General features: G+C 41.4%; 2 protein-coding genes across 4 annotated transcripts; one reads left to right on the forward strand and one right to left on the reverse strand.

Moving 5' to 3' along the window:
* Positions 1-13,664, reverse strand: MAGT1 (magnesium transporter 1). Of its 3 annotated transcripts, XM_084535047.1 has the most exons (10): positions 13,557-13,664; positions 12,590-12,759; positions 11,629-11,746; positions 10,151-10,291; positions 9,392-9,532; positions 8,992-9,081; positions 6,509-6,572; positions 4,923-4,997; positions 3,389-3,479; positions 1-1,703 (listed from the first exon to the last, which is right to left on the reverse strand). In XM_084535047.1, exons 1-10 carry the CDS (start codon positions 13,635-13,637, stop codon positions 1,688-1,690), a joined length of 987 nt encoding a protein of 328 aa, XP_084391173.1. In that variant the 5' UTR covers positions 13,638-13,664; the 3' UTR covers positions 1-1,687. The 3 variants fall into 3 exon arrangements, with proteins under 3 accessions (XP_084391173.1, XP_084391175.1, XP_084391174.1); XM_084535049.1 differs by lacking the exons at positions 1-1,703; positions 3,389-3,479 and having other exon boundaries at positions 4,996-5,016; positions 6,486-6,572; positions 13,557-13,659; XM_084535048.1 differs by lacking the exons at positions 1-1,703; positions 3,389-3,479 and having other exon boundaries at positions 4,996-5,016; positions 6,465-6,572; positions 13,557-13,659.
* Positions 13,665-14,809: 1,145 nt separating this feature from the next.
* COX7B (cytochrome c oxidase subunit 7B) lies at positions 14,810-17,407 on the forward strand. Its single transcript, XM_084535054.1, has 3 exons — positions 14,810-15,235; positions 16,468-16,592; positions 17,221-17,407. Exons 1-3 carry the CDS (start codon positions 15,199-15,201, stop codon positions 17,293-17,295), a joined length of 237 nt encoding a protein of 78 aa, XP_084391180.1. The 5' UTR covers positions 14,810-15,198; the 3' UTR covers positions 17,296-17,407.
* The last annotated feature ends 47 nt before the right edge of the window (positions 17,408-17,454 follow it).

Here is a 17,454-nt window from a genome sequence, read left to right on the forward strand (position 1 = left end):
TTAGATTAAAAAAATTTATTGAAAGTTGTCCAAAATCCAGGCAAGCACACATTTTATCCATTCCACCAAGCCTTTGCATTCTGTATGGCATCAAAAAAATGCATCTCACCAACAAGTTGAAATGTCAAACAACTAAATTAGCAAAGTTAAGGCACTTGAGCTCTGTGTTAATTTAGCAAAATTGCATAAGAAAAACATTCTACTTTGAACAATATAGTCCTTTTTGAGCTTAAATCTAAAGTGGCCAAATCCTGTAACCCCTTGAAACAGGAGAGAGGCAGAAGCAGAAAACATTTTCCTCTGACAAGAAACCTCCAAGGCCACCATAGTCTACAAGAGGAAGTATTACTGAAACAGGCCACAGATTTCCTGTAGTACAGATGCTGAATTACACAACAGTGGGGGCTGAGGCACAAGGTCTTCTATTCGAGAATCCTCAAGACAAAGCACCTTTGTGAGATGAGAGCGCAAAAAGCACATCCCTTCAACTGTAAGGCTAACAAATCTTCCCTGGAGTAACAATATTTATCCTGGAATTAGATAGCTCTGCCCACTCCCACATCCTCCCAAGTACATAAGGCTGAAACAAAACTTGGAGGAAACAAAGAATGCAAGAGCTTAAATAGTGACCAAAATCTGACACCAGGTGGTTTGAGCAGTAACTTTAAAGCCAGTTAGCAACCTGTAATTCATGTGACAGATAATCAATTAACTTTGTAATCAGCTTTTCTTTTTTTTTTTTTTTTTTTCTTTTTTTGAGGGGGGTGGTGGGGCAGGGAAGCATGGATTGCTATGGGAACATTTTTTCAGCTCTAAGCCAGTGCATAGAAGCTAATTGATGTAGTTTCAGTATTTGGCAAAGAAAGTTTTGAATTAATAATTAAACAAGTTGCTATATAACAAGTAGGGACTTCAATCAAATCAAGAACAGCAGAGTTTATCATATTTTCGTAATTTAGTGGGTGGAAAAAAAATAAATACACCTATTTTTTTGTTGTTTGTTTTTTTTTTTCCAGTCCTGAATATCAACTATAAAACTCATTAGTAGATCACCCTGTGAAATGTTAATTTAAGTTTTAATGAGTCATTTCTACATGAAGAATTCTTCCTTCATCTGTGAAGCGATCTCTTGCGTCATACAGCAGTTCCGTGCTCTTCTCAGCATTCAGATCCAGCTCCAGGACACGCAGATACCGTATCGGAACCTGCAGTATGCTCAGAGGGTCACACACAGACAGAAGGAAGAGAGATGCAGGTACATGAGGAGGTCTCATCAACCATGAAAAGGCATGACAGAAAAGCTACCATCACCTGTTATGTGTGAATAAAAGTCAGTATTCGAGGGGAAGAAAACCATGGAAAACAGATTATCCAACTGAATGTAAAGTACTGTTTCTGGTTAGTCCAAGGAAACACAGTAGTTCTAAACACAAAGTTCAGAACTTCGTTAGATTCAAAGTTGTTTCAGAAGATGTAAAGCTTATGAGAGAGATTGCATCTTAATACTCTGTCCTTCAGAGCACATTGCTTGTTTTATTTAAGGCACTACACGTTGTCTTTGGTTCAGTGTTTAACTATCTCATTCAGTGTAAAGAGAGGTAGCATGAACCATACATATTGAGCTCTTCCCTTCCACACCACGCAATTTCAGAGCCGCCGCCTTTCTGATGTTACATTCTGGAATCCTTTAACTCATTAGGAAACTGCAGGGGAAAAACAGAATGCTTATTAATTCTATAAGAAACAAAGCCGTACAACATTCTATTTAGCTTTCACACATACCTAGAAAATCAGAACAAGGAACTGGGCCTGCTGCAGCTAAAATATAAATGGCTGTGGAGAAAACCACTTAAAAGCAAGCCTTCTAGTACCTCTAAAGCCAGAGCAACCACACTGTGCCTTCTACAGACTTAGAAGTAGTACGTAAGACCACAGCACAGAACAGAACAAAGGCCAATCAGTTATTCAACAAGGAAGAAACTCAGCTTTCTTCTGGTCTTACAGAAGTCCTAGTGACTAACACATTTTATTAATGAGATATTTACAAATGCAAATGATCTGACTTCTGCCTAAGCAGTTACCCAGCCTGTGGATATAAAGAGATTGCAACAGTGGATTCAGAGGATTCCTTAATACACATCATGGATGCTTCTGAGGAGTCAACAGAAGAAGATCAAGAAGTACAAAAGGCTTTTTGAGCAGAATTTCAGTATCTGCATGAAAATATTGGGCTGGCATCACACACTGCAACTGTATGCACTTTGCTAAGGGCTGTTAGACAAGAGCACGAGATGTTTCACAGTGAGTTAGAGCAGCTGCCCTTGAACCTCACAGTTATGATAACAGCCAATAATTTCAGGAATTATAAACTAACTTCAGACCTCTGGCTTCACCACGGCTACCGCCAAAACGTACACTCCCAGTCTCAGACAGCAAGATCACTTAAGAAATACTGAAACTGAAAATAAATAATGAGGAAAATGATTTTGATTTTAGCAACTGCCTGAACCTCACTGCTTGAATCTAATTCAGATGAGATTGCTCGTGGTGATTGGTGTTAATCTGTAATAAGTAAAAATCTTGTGAAAATACATCTTCCATGTCCTTGTGTATTACAGACTCCTATGAACCCACCAATGCTCTCTGCATATAGCCACAAGGTAACCTGCCAAGACAACTTCTCAGAGAAACAGGACCATGTTTGCCTATGGAAACTAGGATTAGCTTTGCAGACACATTAAACTCTTGGCAGAAGCCGAGACGGTTAGAAGCTGGCCCCTCAAATGTACTGATTCCTACAAAAAAAAAAAAAAAAAAAAAAAACACAACACTAAACCTGGTAAAAACACCCAATACACCTGTATCTATCAATAAATAAATAAACCACTCAATGAAGAGTGCTAGACTCCTTATAGAAGCAGCCCTGGAATACTGGCAGCTTTAAATATCACTATGAGAATAGAAATACTTTGTAAAGCATAGTGGCATGAAAAGGAATGTACTGCAATCCTGGCTCTGGCCAGACTGAAAACTGTTATCCACCAAATATTGTGTTTCTGATCATCATATCAGCCAATATTGCTACTGTTTGAGAAGCAAGTGGAGCATTTTTTAAAGAGTATTTCCCACCAAACTAGATGTCTGAAAAAAACAAAAAGTGCTTTGCTTCCTTCTCCCTTCTGACTTACATTAACATTACCAGACAAGGAAATACCAGCCCACAGCAACAGATTCATTCATAAATCCAGGTAAAAACTTCTATTATTTTTTCTTAATCTTTATGCCAGTATTTTTATTTTCTCCATTCTCTACAAAGCAGACTGCAGTGATGTACAGCTGCACTGCAATGCACACGAGAACAACAACTGAAGCAGCAGCAAAGCTGTACCTGTACGGGTATCCGTGGTATTTCGACCTGAAGACAGAGAGCAGCCAACTGAAGAACAGCACCACCAAGCCAATCCCAGCTATACACATGACTGCAAGAGACACAGAGTAAGATTATGGCAGTGACAGCTCTCTCCAAAAACACCACAGCGACTGGGGTTTTTAAAAGCTTTCTGCAATATTTACAGGTTTGGTCAGATGAGACCTTTATTATAATCCCTTAGGAGGACTCAGAAGGCCGACAGTCCTGGCTTGTATCAGAAATAGAGTGGCCAGCAGGAGTAGGGAAGCGATTTTCCCTCTGTACTGGGCTCTGGTGAGGCTGCACCTCCAATACTGTGTTCTGTTTGGAGTTCCTCACTACAAGAAGGACATCAAGGCGCTGGAGCATGTCCAAAGCACAACAAAGCTGGTGAAGGGTGTAGAAAAAAGAGTCTTATGAGGAGCAGCTGAGGGAACTAGGGCTGTTTAGCTTGGAGAAGAGAAGGCTCAGGGAAGATCTTACTGTACTTTACAATTACCTAAAAGGAGGTTGGAGAGAGGTGGGGATTGGGCTCTTCTCCCAAGCACCAAGTGATAAAGACACAGGGAAATGGCCTCAAGTTGCACCAGGGGAGGTTTATGTTGGATATTAGGAGGAATTTCTTTACTGAAAGGCTTATAGGGTATTAGAATAGAATAGGGAAGAGGTTAAGTCACCATCCCTGGAGGTTTTCAAGAAACGTGTAGATGTACAACTTGGCATGATTTAGTGGTGGCTTTCAATACCAGGTTAAAAGGTTGAACTAGATGATCTTAGAGGTCTTTTCCAACCTGAATGATTCTATGAAATACATCAGCATTAATTATCTTTCAAATTCCTACTGTAAGTCAATTTTATACCAGCAGTTTAAGAGAAAAAACTCAGTCCCTTCTTCCCTCCCTTACTAACAAAATGGCGAAAGGCATCTTTACTTCTTCCTTTCTCCCCAGACTGCTTTGAATTTTGCTGAACAGCTCCAAATACTGGTGAAATAACCAAGGACTCACTTGTACTTAAAGGTGGAATGTATATGCACACATGCATGCTATGGTACGCATTCCTGGAGTAAAGCAGAGGTGTTCGACTTCTCTCCCACCAGAAGTCCAAGCGTACCAATGAAATCTGAGAAGAACTCAAACTACTGCTGCTGCTTCTGCTGCAAAGAGCAGCAAAAGAAAAAAAAAGGTCTTGGGCCTCAGACATACGACTCGTGTGGGACCTGCCTGCACTTTCAGATTAAATACCCCTACTTAATAGCTGTGGAAAAGGAAGAAGATAGATCCATGGAATCTAAACTGGAAATAATTCTTGTTGTGATAACTGCAAGGTTGAAGACCCCAAATAACATTGTTTGCTGGAAACTGACAGGAAAATATTCTTTAAAAAAATCAAAAAATGAGCTGATATTCACAATAAAAACCCCACAGTGTAAATGCATTTTTATTAAATATCGTATCAAAAATCTTTATGGCATCTAACAATTCTCGATAGAAAGACAAGTAGTTGTACTCACTTTTTCTTTTCCCCACATCCAGGTCAGAAGTAGCAGCTTCATGGAGGAGAACCATTCCTAAAGTAACACCACCATCTACGAACACTGTTTAAGGCTAAATCAACAAAATATGCTAGACTTAATACAACACACTCACTCCTCATTTCCTGTGTTAACTCCCACCCCATACCTGGGAAATTAACACTCACTGGAAAAATTAAAGGCTTTCTGGACAACAACAGGTCAGGGGGGAGGAAGCAAGTTGAAAGTTACTCAATAATTTACAACATTTAAGAGAAAATAGACAGAAAGTTTCAAGTACAAACCAGAAGATACAGGGATATATCTTCTGCTATCTTTACTCAGCTAATAGAATAAATAAAATGCATGCAATGTTTGATCCAATGTGGTGACTTTCAAGTAGAAACATTTCAGTCTTTTCTAATTCTTCAATTAGAAGAAACTTAAGCCCCCTTATAAATGGAGTTTTCCAGTAGTAATAATAAAAAATAGTAGTAATAATAAAAAAAGTCTTTGATAAAGAATACAGAGTTGAAAACTTCCCCCCCCACACGCACCAGCGTACTTAAACATCAATTGCTTACTTTATATTGATGAATTAGAATGGAAAAATGCAAAAAAAATGCATCTCTTGCTGAAATTTGGATATTAAGATTTAAGAGAAAAGGAAGAAATCAGCTGAAGTCACTCAGTTAAAGAACCTTGCTCTTGCAACAGAAGGAACTTGTTAACCACAGCAGAGCACTGAAGAGGACAGGTACTTTGAAAGAAGTTTTGAAACGAGACAGTTTAAGTGAGAAGCCAGTTGATGTGTCTGTAGTAAGTCTGCACGTATGTATGCTTGTGTACCATAACATGTAAACAATTTGGAGCTGCAAGGCCAAAAAACAGTATTAAACAAAAGATAAAATAAGGCACAGGCTGATGCAGGTGACAAGAGAAGGAAGAAGGGTTTGATTCAGAGATGATTCTAGGTACAGATGATGGATCAAAGACATGCATGTGCAAGCAGAAGAACGTTGGATTTCAGAGTACTACTGACACTCAAAAGAAACATTTTTATACAAGCGAGAAATGAAAAAACCCAGCCAGCAAGATTCTGCTTGCCTCTCCGATGGCTTAATACCAGCATGGAAAAATCCTGACTTGTTAGCATTAAAAAGAGCTAAAATTAAAAACAGAGAAGGTAAGCAAAGAAATTAAAGAAGAACACCAGTAACAAAGGAAAGAATTCAACACCAAAGCAAGAAGTGAGACTGAAGAGACAAGACATGCAGAAAAGAACAGGGACTATCCTGAAGAACCCTACACGTATAATGCCACTAGGATCCACGTTTTTAATGTTATCCAGTTTGGTCACTGAGCAAGGCAGAAGTTAGAGAGAAAGCAGTAAATGTTTTTCTATTCAGCTTAAAGATCACTGTCATTAGAAGGGCGTAGCTGTCAACACAGAAAGGCTCTGCAAGCTTCTGCTCAGCATTAGGTGACAGATACGAGCCTTGACAAAATGCTCTCATGAAAGAGGCAGCAGCATAAGCTAACCGAAAAATTGTCACCACCAACTTGCATCTCTGGAAGAAGGATACTAAACAGAAGAACAATGTGCGTTTCTGCAACAAATTGGGCTTGGCTGCTTCCATGGATATAGCTCTGCAAGAGACAAAGAGCAATTGAATTTTAGAAAGGCTGGAGTCAACTTTGAAACAATTAACAACAGCTATAAAGCTGGGAACTGGGTTTTGCAGTGTCTCTGTCAAGAGACAGGAAAGAAGTTGTAGTGTAAATCTGTTGTATACCAATTCACGTTATTGGCTGTGCACCGATTTATTTTGCAGCAGCATCAGAAATCCTTCTACTATTGCGTGTCAACAGCCCAAAGTACCGCACAGATTATAACAACAGAAGTGCAGCTACGCCCTTCACGATCCAGATTGCCTGTTTGACAGGGCAAAACAGCACAGTAATGCCCAAAGCACCCGCTGCCTTCCAAGTCGGAGCCATACTCTGACTTGGATCCTTATTCTACATACATACACTGCTTCTCAGTTTTGGGACAGTCTCTTCAACTTGCAAATGAACCCTACTCACTTGGTTCTGGTGCCCAACATTTGAAATCTTTTTCATGGCATGACAGCAAAAGGAACACCACTACCAACATCCTTGAAGCTTTACTCTTCAGCTTTTGTATTAAGATTAAAAATGGTTAGGAATAAGGTAAACAGAAGTAGTAATACAAAACAAAAAGTAGAAATGCTTCCAAGAAAACATTCCAAAGATGAGAACTTCTACTCTAAGCTGGCTCAGACAGGTTTGTTTTTTCTTCGTTATAAGTCTACCAACTGAACAGAAAGTTCAAACTTTGTGGAAGTTAAAGACTGCTGTTGTTCAATCCCTTACGGGAAGCTCTGCTTCACTATGATTGCGATGTAATATCCAAGTAGAAAAACACATTTCATAAGCAGATTGACTTTTAGCAGAAGAATACAGAGGGCCTGACCTACCTAAGCAGGCATGAAAGGACACCTCACTAAATTAATTCCTAGTAAATTGCACAAGAAGAGCCAATACATTATGTGTGCCCTGAAAGACAATGCTCTTGGTACATACAGACTACTCTCACAGTGCATCTCCTTCTGTATTATGTGCAGGGCAGTGCATATCAAAACATGCTAAAACTGATTTTTCCCCAATAACAAGATTTCATGAGTCTAAGATCAGTAGACATTAGTTTACCTTGAGAATCTCAAAGCAAGATGTTTTATATGAAGTCGTTACACAGGTGTATGAGCTAGAGAAGACCATGAAATACATGAAATCTCCAAGTTCAACAATAGCACTGCTGAGCATGTAAGACCTAACAGACACCTTTATTTTGCATTTAGCGATTTAGAATGATTTCTCTTCTTCTTATGTATATATATATATGTATGTATGTATATATATTATATTCAAGACAGGGGAGAGCAATATCACAGGTAAATAAATGCTGCAAAGAAAACATGGAAACAAACAGGAATGGTAAGAGATGGAAGAGATCAAGTCATTTAAAATAACCTACCTTCAGCAACTAAGAAAAAGCATTCTCATCATCCTGCTTCCAAGACTTACTACTTTTTTGTTAAATATATATACACCTTTATACATTGGGGGAAGATAGAGAAAAACAGGAAAGATGAAATAAATGCTTATCTTAGGTTCTGAAGCAGGTGGAAAACCCCTATCCCAAACATCTTGTTAGCAAACAGTTTTGGTGACTCTGTATGCTATCCTCTTTACCCTAGAGCATTATTTAAGTATCTTCTTAGCTTCCTGCAGTCACTAAAATAATCAAAGTCTCCACAGAAAGTCCCCAAACTCTCTGGGTATTAAAACAGCAAAAATATACTCCAAGGCAACACTTGTGAACCAGGATGTCCTGTTTTCTGCAGAGCACCATCCATATAATGACTAATGCTTTACTGCATGGAAAGCACTTAAAGCTGTTTCCAACATGAAGTGGAGCATATTGTTAGACAGTAAATTAATCACTGTATTTCTAGCCCGATTAAGAATTGCTTATTCTTTATCTAGCTCCCAAACAGCTTATTGCTGAACACAGAAAGCAATATAGCTAAAAAAAACCTAGACAGTGTTTGTCCTTATCCTTCAAACATCACAGAACTGATAACACCAGTCTTATATAATTAATCACTGAACTAAAAATTGTAGCAATCACCTTCCTCTCAAGATGGAATTGGAGATAACCATTATCATACGGCAATGACACAACAGATTATTCGATTTTGGATTAAGATTGGTATTTTGTGATTGCTTATCTGCAAAGTAACTCGAGCTGCAAATTGCCTACAAAATCCCTCTCTCATGGGTATATTTTAAGAGAAGGCAGATCTTCTCTGAAGCAAATCTGAAGCTAAGTTGCCTTACGGCAGGACAGGTTAGCCTCATTGACTTAGTAAGAGTGCAGATTCTATTCTTGGCTTCTTTCTGACTTGCCTCTTTTAGTATCGAATTTAATCAGTAGAAATATAATAAAAATGCAGAAAAGTAGAAAAAGAAAAAAGAGACTTACCACTTGTCCTGTATGGGGATTCTTATGAGCATAGGGTGGCCCCCTAATGTGGTTCCACATCTGGCCTGACGTCATTGCTAACACAAAACACTGAAAAGGAAAAAAGAAACAATCATCCGTAGTTTTTTTTTTCCCACCCAATTTCCTTTTCCTTTCATAGTAAGTAGTACTTAAGCTAAGCATCATCCTATCTCTTACTAGTATTAAAAGCAGGTAATCAAGCATTAACTGAGCTGAAAAGACTGAGATCAAATTATAGTATCAGACTACTAAAAAGAGAAGCTAAATGCACCTCGATTTCTTCTAGCATGTTTAAGCTTCTTTAAATACAATAGCTTTGAAAGATTTGAATTGCTATGAAACTCGTGACAACAGGCAGAGAAGAGCTAGAATTACACACCAAAGCAGCAAATGCCCAGCCAGTTTTGTTGTACAGAAAATCCAGATTGCTTCCACGCAAATACACGAGGCCTCCAATGACAGCCAGCAGCAGTCCTAACATCAACGGTCCAGCGTAGTTTGGTGGCCTTATCACACGAATCTACACAAAGAAGATCCATTATTTTACCTCAACTGCATTACATATTATATCCTTACTCCTAACAAAAAACACATTAGAGTGGAAAAAAAACATGAACACAAAGAACATCCCCACAACTTTGTGTATAATAATTCTGACTAAAGAAGTAGGTAAAGCTTCTTCTCCTTTTACTGGTTTATGCACCATTACCTTACCTACTACTTGAAAGACTGTTTTCCTTTAACAGGAGCAGAAAAGGGAGGAAGGAAGGAGCTGAGTTTTACCGCGTTATTAAACAGAGGATTACACAAAATATTGGAATGGGTTAAGGAAGCTTTAAGATGTAGCATCACAGAGATTGGAAGGGACCTTAAAGACCACCCAGTTCCAACATCCTTGCCACAGGCAGTGACAAGTTCCACTAGACCAAGCTGCCCAAAGCCCCATCCAACCCGGCCTTGCACACTTACAGGGATAGGAGATTATATAGACAAGAGCCATTTGGAGTATCTAAGAGTAGAGTTATCAACTAAACACTTCATATTCTGGGTATTTTGTACCCAGAACATGTAATAAGTGAGTGCTGCAGAGCTGTTGGTGGGTAAAGGCTTAGTATACACGTGTAACACACGCACTTACATTGACATCAGTCCTGTCAGCCACCCAACGAGCAAGCTGCTCAGCTGCAAAGCCGCGCACCTGAAGTTCGTACGTGTCACCTCGTTTAGGCTTCCCTTTAGCAGGAAAATTAATGAAGGTTGGAGCAGAATTCATGTTTAGCTGTATTTAGAAAATTCACAGAAGAAACAGCACCATGAAAGGTCTACTTCACAACACGCTTCCATTTCAACTGCAGACAGTCACCAAGTCAATCAGAAAGAACAACTATTCAATAAACATATTTCACAGTGACTTTAAAAAAGTATACAGCACACAGCAACTCACACTTCTAGACCTCATAAAAACAGAACAGGCAAGAATTTGATCTAAGACAGTAATCAATAAGCTCCCGTAAGTTCCCTCATATGTTCCATGCCATTTCCTCTCTTAAGCATTAGAAGCAACTTTTTTGATCTCTACCACTAGGTGTCCTGGATGCCTTTGGGGAAAACAAGGGTTTACTTTTTTTTTTTTTTTTAAATTGAGCATACTTTCTCAAATGATCGACATTTCTTCATTAGTACTCTGATCTGTAGCTAGCATCTCAAAAGATCCAATCCAGTTAGTAGAAGACTACAGTAAAAAAACAGAAATCGTTGTTTTTAAAATGAAGTTCCATCATCTTTTCCTAACGAAGACCCTTCCCCAACACTGTTTTGCCCATAGCATTTCAGTTTTTATTTTAATGTTTCTTCTATAAATACTACTGTTCAGTGAGGAACCTACAAAATAAGAATACATACAATAAATATGTGAAGGCCATAGCTTAGTGTTTCATCAAAAACTAATTCACTCTGGGGAAAAAAATCCAACAAGAATGTTAAAAAATTCCATGTCTCCTTTCTAAAACTTCCATGTTACAAAGTACCATCACCTAAATTAGGTAACTTTTAAATACTGAGGCAAGCATCTCCTTAAAAAAAAAAAAAAAAAGAGTTACAATTTGCAAAACTGTGATTAATTATTAATTCTATCATGTTTGCAATTGTTGTTCTAGATTTTTTTTTTAAATCTTGTTATATAATCTCAGTAGAAGAGCAAAAGAAGTCAATTCTGAAAGCCTGATAAACCACCCCCTAGTTACCCAAATTTTTATATCCAGTCCTAAGGAGTTCAGTGTTTTCTATCTTACTTCTTGCTGTATTCTGAGGAATTCCATTAAAAATGACACCACAAGTTATTACAGGAGACAGACCCAGAGAAGAGTCAGATAAGCTAATACACTCCTTACACCTATTCCACATTTGTCAGTGCTGTTAATACTACTGCCAAAAATACTACTGCCCTCTGCTCTTCAATTTTCTTCTGTATCAGAGGGGTAGCTTTTAACTTTTCAGTGTAGTCACTGTCATATTATACAGCTTTAGTCATTCTAATACATTTTGTATGGTTTTACTCTCATTCTCCAACGCATGAGCTAAAAATAACATTAAGAGATAAAAAAGAAATAACTTTACCATCTGAAACACATCTGAGCCTTCATCAAAATCGACCATAGCAAAAAAAATCTTATTGGTAAATGCACTGGAGTATCGCCAGGAGTTTGCCAGAATCTGGTATTCCTCATCAGCCTGCCTGTAAAAACACACAGTGAGAGGCTGTATCATGTGTTAGCTCAAAACACAAGTTACAGTTTTAAGACCTGTAGCCATCCATCCCCTTAATAGAACCATCCCACCCATTCCTCCACGTTTGTTTTCTCACGTTTAACAAAAGAAAAATTGAGGTCATTCATCTAACAATCAAAGCATATGCACTTGTGGTTTTTTTTTAATGTAAAGATAAAGTGCAAGTGTCATTGTGTTCATAACAAGAAGCACTGCTAACCATGGAAAACAGAAATGTAACCCAGTAGGTCACAATTTGCTAAACCTTGGAGCACTGAAACAAACACAAGCACACCCACTTTTCTGCGCCAGAGAATGGCAAACTAATTAGTATGGTAAAAAAAGTTATTTACTGATATCTATTTGAACCTTGTCACCCCCAGCTTAATACACGAAGGCCTTCATATATTTAAGGATCCAGAATATTATCAGTGTAAACAAACATCAATCAACATTAATTAACAGCAACTTTTAGACTGCAAGGCCAGCAGTAATCCTGCAAACATGTCCTCAGCAGCAGCTCACACCAGGAAAGTTGAGTTTCCACCCTCTCTCCAGAAGCCTACCAATGAGAGTATTTGCTCTGCAAAACATCAATTACTTTAAGAGGGGAATAAATCATTAAGGACTATGCTGTTTTCCCACACTCATAGCACACACATTCCCACCAACAACTTCAAAGATAACCCTCCTATAATGGGTGTTAGTATAGTCCCCCTGTGTACCTGCAAGTTTTACCCTCTTGTTAGATTTAATGTCCTACAAAGCATATGATGACTTTCAAGTTCAAGATTATGAATTAAGCCCATACTTGCACACGACACATTGTCTGTGAGGCTGAAGAGCAGTGAACATCACGATCACAGAGTAATTTCTGGGTGGCGCCTTCACAAAGCGTCGAAACTTGTCTCCGTTCATTCGGATTACAGATCTCTTACTAGCCCACTCCATCAGCTGGTTCACTTTTTCTGATAATACCATCTGAAAACAAGGCCAGAGAAATATTGTTGAGGGTTTTGTGTGTTTTATTTCCTCCAGTCTCTCACATCGCAGACCTGAAGGTTTGTATTTTCGCTGTACCAAACTGCTGCACATTTTTCATTACGAATAATGACCGCGTGATGGGATGCTTCATAAAGAGCCTCAAAGGCGTTCACAGAGCCTCCTGAGCCTCACGTTAATGATGTTCATTTACTTCAACCACTGATGTGGCTGTCAGCTCGGGACTTTCTCACACGAACGATAAGATTTATTTCAGCCACACAAAGCACCCCAAACCCAGTCCTGCTGGTATTTATTTGATACGAAGCATCACACCTGGGGGAGATTTCAAAACTCATGAAGTGGAGCAAGCGCTAGTGCTGGAAGCACTACGGAAGGGAGCAAAACGTTTGATTTCCAGGGTAGATAAAAGGAAAAAAAAATGATTCTGTACACACTTGCAGAACTCATGAGTGCACAGCACATTCTCCATTAAAAAAAGGCGAAGAGTGTTATAATGTCATACAAGAAGCATAATTAACAGAAACCAAGCACTTCCCACTAGCTACGTCTGCACTCCTTGTTTATTCCTCTCAGGAATAAACACGTTTTGGTAAATAACCGACTACCCTTCGCTGCCTTGAAACGTATACATACAGGAAACCCTAAGAAGCATAGAGAAATAAGCGGTATCTTCGCGACTACAACCAGAAACTGTTAACTAAACCCTAAATAAACCCTAAGTGAGCCCTCAACCCCTCAGGGGCTCCCCTCAGGGGCTCCCCCCCGCCCCTCACCTCCTTCCGCTTCTGCCCCGCCGCGCGCTGCCCGCCGCAGGCCGCCAGCAGCAGCAGCGCCAGCACCGCCAGCGCCGCCATGGCTGCCCCTCGCTCCCACCGCCGGCTCGGCCCCGCCCGGCCGCTTCCCATTGGCTGCAGCGCCTGCCCGTGTCCAGCCGCCGGGTTTCGATTCGCTAGCGCAGCTGTCAGTACGGCCGCGGTGGGCCAATGGGAAGGGAGCAAGCTGGAGGCGTGTGATTGGCGGGCGGGCGGGCGCGGAGCGCTGAGGGGCGGAGCGTGTCGCGACATGGCGGCGGCGCCCCCCTCAGGGTATCGCCGTGCCCTGTCGTGAGGCTACCGACAGCCCCCGCGTCTCCCTCGTTAAACGCCACAAAGCGTCGCCCTGCCACAGCGAGCGGTTGGTGTTCCGCCCGTCACTGTCCCCCTCTCCCTCAAAAAAAAACACAAAAGAAACGCAGAATCACACAGAATCACAGAATCACAGAATTTCTAGGTTGGAAGAGACCTCAAGATCATTGAGTCCAACCTCTGACCTAACGCTAGCAGTCCCCACTAAACCATTTCCCTAAGCTCTACATCTAAACGTCTTTTAAAGACCTCCAGGGATGGGGACTCCACCACTTCCCTGGGCAGCCTGTTCCAATGCCTCACAACCCTCTCAGTAAAGAATTTCTTCCTAATATCCAACCTAAAACTCCCCTGGCGCAACTTTAGCCCATTCCCCCTCGTCCTGTCACCAGGCACACGGGAGAACAGACCAACCCCCACCTTGCTACAGCCTCCTTTGAGGTACCTGCAGAGAGCGATAAGGTCGCCCCTGAGCCTCCTCTTCTCCAGGCTGAATGAAACTGAGAGGAGCTTTAGGGCTTCCGCAGGTTTTCTTTATTTTTATAACCGCACGCACGTCGCTGGCCAGTGTGTGTGAAAAATGGGGGGGTGAAATTATTAAAGCACTTGGAGAAACGGCCGGTGGGGTCTCCAACGCCTCCCGTATTCATGCTGTGTGTGCGTGTGCCCGGGGGGGGTCAGTAACACAGAACGCCGCTCTGGCGCAGCGAGTCAAATCCTTTTTTTTATGCTAAAAACCTTCCCCCTTAGCTTTTTAGGTCTTTTAGGGATTTAAATTCGTGGAGTTAGACCGAAAAAAAAAAAAAAAAAAAGTGGTGTCAGAAGTGGGATTCGAACCCACGCCTCCATACGGAGACCAGAATACCCAGCCGCGGCGGGAAGGCGGGAGCCTTGAGTCTGGCGCCTTAGACCACTCGGCCATCCTGACACTGCGGCAGCAGTCGCCGCGCGGGGCCTCTTAGAGCCTCCGTCACGGCTGCGCCGGCTCCCTGCCCTCTCTGCTTCTTCCGTTTCTTCTTGAAAAAATGTTTCTGAACCCGTATAGCGGAGCAGAACCCCGAGAAGAGCTTCTAGAGGAACCTCCGCCGCGGCTACAGCGCTTCGAGCGCGGCGGCTCCGCGACAGCCGGGAGGAGCCTCCCCCCCGCCTCCCCGTGCCGCCCCGGGAGAACTACATTACCCAGCGTGCTCCGCTCGGCGGGAAGGCGCAAGGGCGGAACTTCCGGCGCGGCCATTTTGTTTTTCAGGGCTCACCAAGGGTAGCGGCGTCCCGCCGGCCACTTCCCGGCACCATGTTCCCCGTGGCCAGGGCCGCTCTGAGCCTCGCCGGTAAGCGGGGGGCGGCTGCGGGGCTGTGGCAGCGCCTGGGGGCGGCCGGTTCCTCGGCGGGGCTCTGTGGTTTCCTGCTGTCCCTGTCCGGGGTGGTCCTGAGCTGTCCCCCGGCTTGTTCCCCCTGAGGGAAGGTCCCTGAGGGCCGGTGAGGGGCTGCGGGCAGCTCTCAGCACTTTGTCCTTTGCTGCTTTTATTTTTTTTAATTTTTTCTTTTGTTTTCTACCTCGTAGTTGTTTACTAGAGCTGACCTTGGGTTCCCTTTCTCAGTGTTTTTTCCTCTTTAATAATAATTAAAGGCGCATAAAGGTCTTGTAATCCGCATACTGAGGTAGCAAGGCACTGTCAGTGCTAAATGCTTAAACTCAAGGGCTAAATAACCTCTGCGGTGCTGGAATCGCTAGCATTACAGCCAGTCCCCTTAACTGCAGGCCTGGGTCATCAGCATATATAATGTGCTCAGTCCAAACAAACGCCCTTAGGTGTGTTTCTCTCAGTCGATGTTTGAGGTTCCTTAGTCAGTTTAAAAAAAAAAAAAAAAAAAAAAAAAACACTTGTGCTTGTGTGGGCTCCCTTCTTTTAAGCTGGTGGTTTGATGCTTAAGTCTGTCTTCTCCTAAATAAGAGTACCTCTTATATTGTACACTTACATCCATCCATCCTGTCATACAGAGAGATTCTCTTGTATTTAATTCTCTATTATTTACATCACGCGAAGTCCTCCAGGTATTTCCACTTCCTTCTTCACCTCCCTTCAAGAATCTTAAAGAGAATGAGAGAAGTGTTAACCATCTCTGATGCTTCATTTGATGGTAGGACTCATCCTGAAAATGCTTATATGAAGTACATGTACTGGAAATATAAACATAAATCTTAAATGTATATACTGAAAAATAAACATCTACGTGCTAAAATTATGTTCTTAAAGAAATAGTCAAAACTGTAGTTGAACTTCTACCTGGAGGGTCTAGAGAAAATGTAAACGAAAAAACTACCTTAAAGGATTTATTACCAGAAGCAGACTTCAGGGACACCTTTCTAGAGAGAAACTGGGAGAGCTGAAACGAAATGCAAGACTTCCTGTACACCCCAGATGTTACAGTTGTTGCAAAGCTCTGAAGATTATTTTATTTCCTTGCATTTTTGCCTTTCCGTTGATGGGAGACAATGATTGTGAATGGTTTGTACGTACGTTTTAGTTGACTTGTGTATTTTTAATTTAACTTCCCTTAGCTCGCCGTGTCCAGCATACTGCAGTAAGGCAGGCTCATCACAAACATGAGCCAAACTTCCATGACAAGTATGGAAACCTGGTACTGCTCGGTGGAGCTGCAGTTTTTGCTACTGTCTGGGGTTATGTAAGTCTTTTTTTTTTTTTCACCGTTTTGTTGTGATATAGCTGTAAACTTCCAAGCTATTCTCAGAAGGGCTTACTTGTTACAAGTATCGTAAGTGATTGGAATTTTGGAGGGTTTTTTTTGAGTGAGTAGTAATTTGATATGAAAGTTTTACTATTTCATCATTTTTATTTTGAATTCTTACACAAATTTCAATATCAGGCTATCCAATGATTTTTCAAACAGAGCAGAAGCAAGGGTTTGTTATGTCGTTGTCTGAGCTATTCAGGCAGAGGTCTTGGCAGAATGTGTAGGTTATGGTGAAAGTAATGGTATGGGTGATGTGTAAGAAATCCATTTTAGTGATGTGGTTCGACATCCCAGATTAATCTATTTATATCTAGGTATTTTTGTATGTTTTATATATGTGGATATTTTTATATAGCAGTATCTATCTATAGCTAGATACTTTGAAATAGAAAACAGAACTATTTAAGTCATGCTCAATATAAATACATTCCGCTTGCTTTACCGAAAGGTGAGTGAGATGTTCTGATACAGGAAATCTGAATGGAAAACCCCAGGAATAGCGCTGTAGTGGCACGTTTCCCTGCTTTCAGCGTTAACATCTGGGTTTATCCTCCTGCAGGTGTTCACACAGGCGGGCATCGAGTGGGGCCTGTCGCCCGTCGGCAGGATCACTCCGAAGGAATGGAGGGAGTGACAACTGGCAACCAGCCGCTCCGAGCTCTCCCTGCAGTCCTGCCGGCGTTTATTCCCCGAGTCCCGCCGGCGTGGCGGTGTTCCTGCCCTAATAAACGCCCCTGGGAACCCTCCTCTCGCCTCCTGCCTCTCCTCTCTGCCTTCCCCTCGCGTTCGCCGC

The sequence above is a fragment of the Aythya ferina genome, assembly GCF_964211825.1.
Source record: "Aythya ferina genome assembly, chromosome: 13".
NCBI lineage: Eukaryota > Metazoa > Chordata > Aves > Anseriformes > Anatidae > Aythya > Aythya ferina.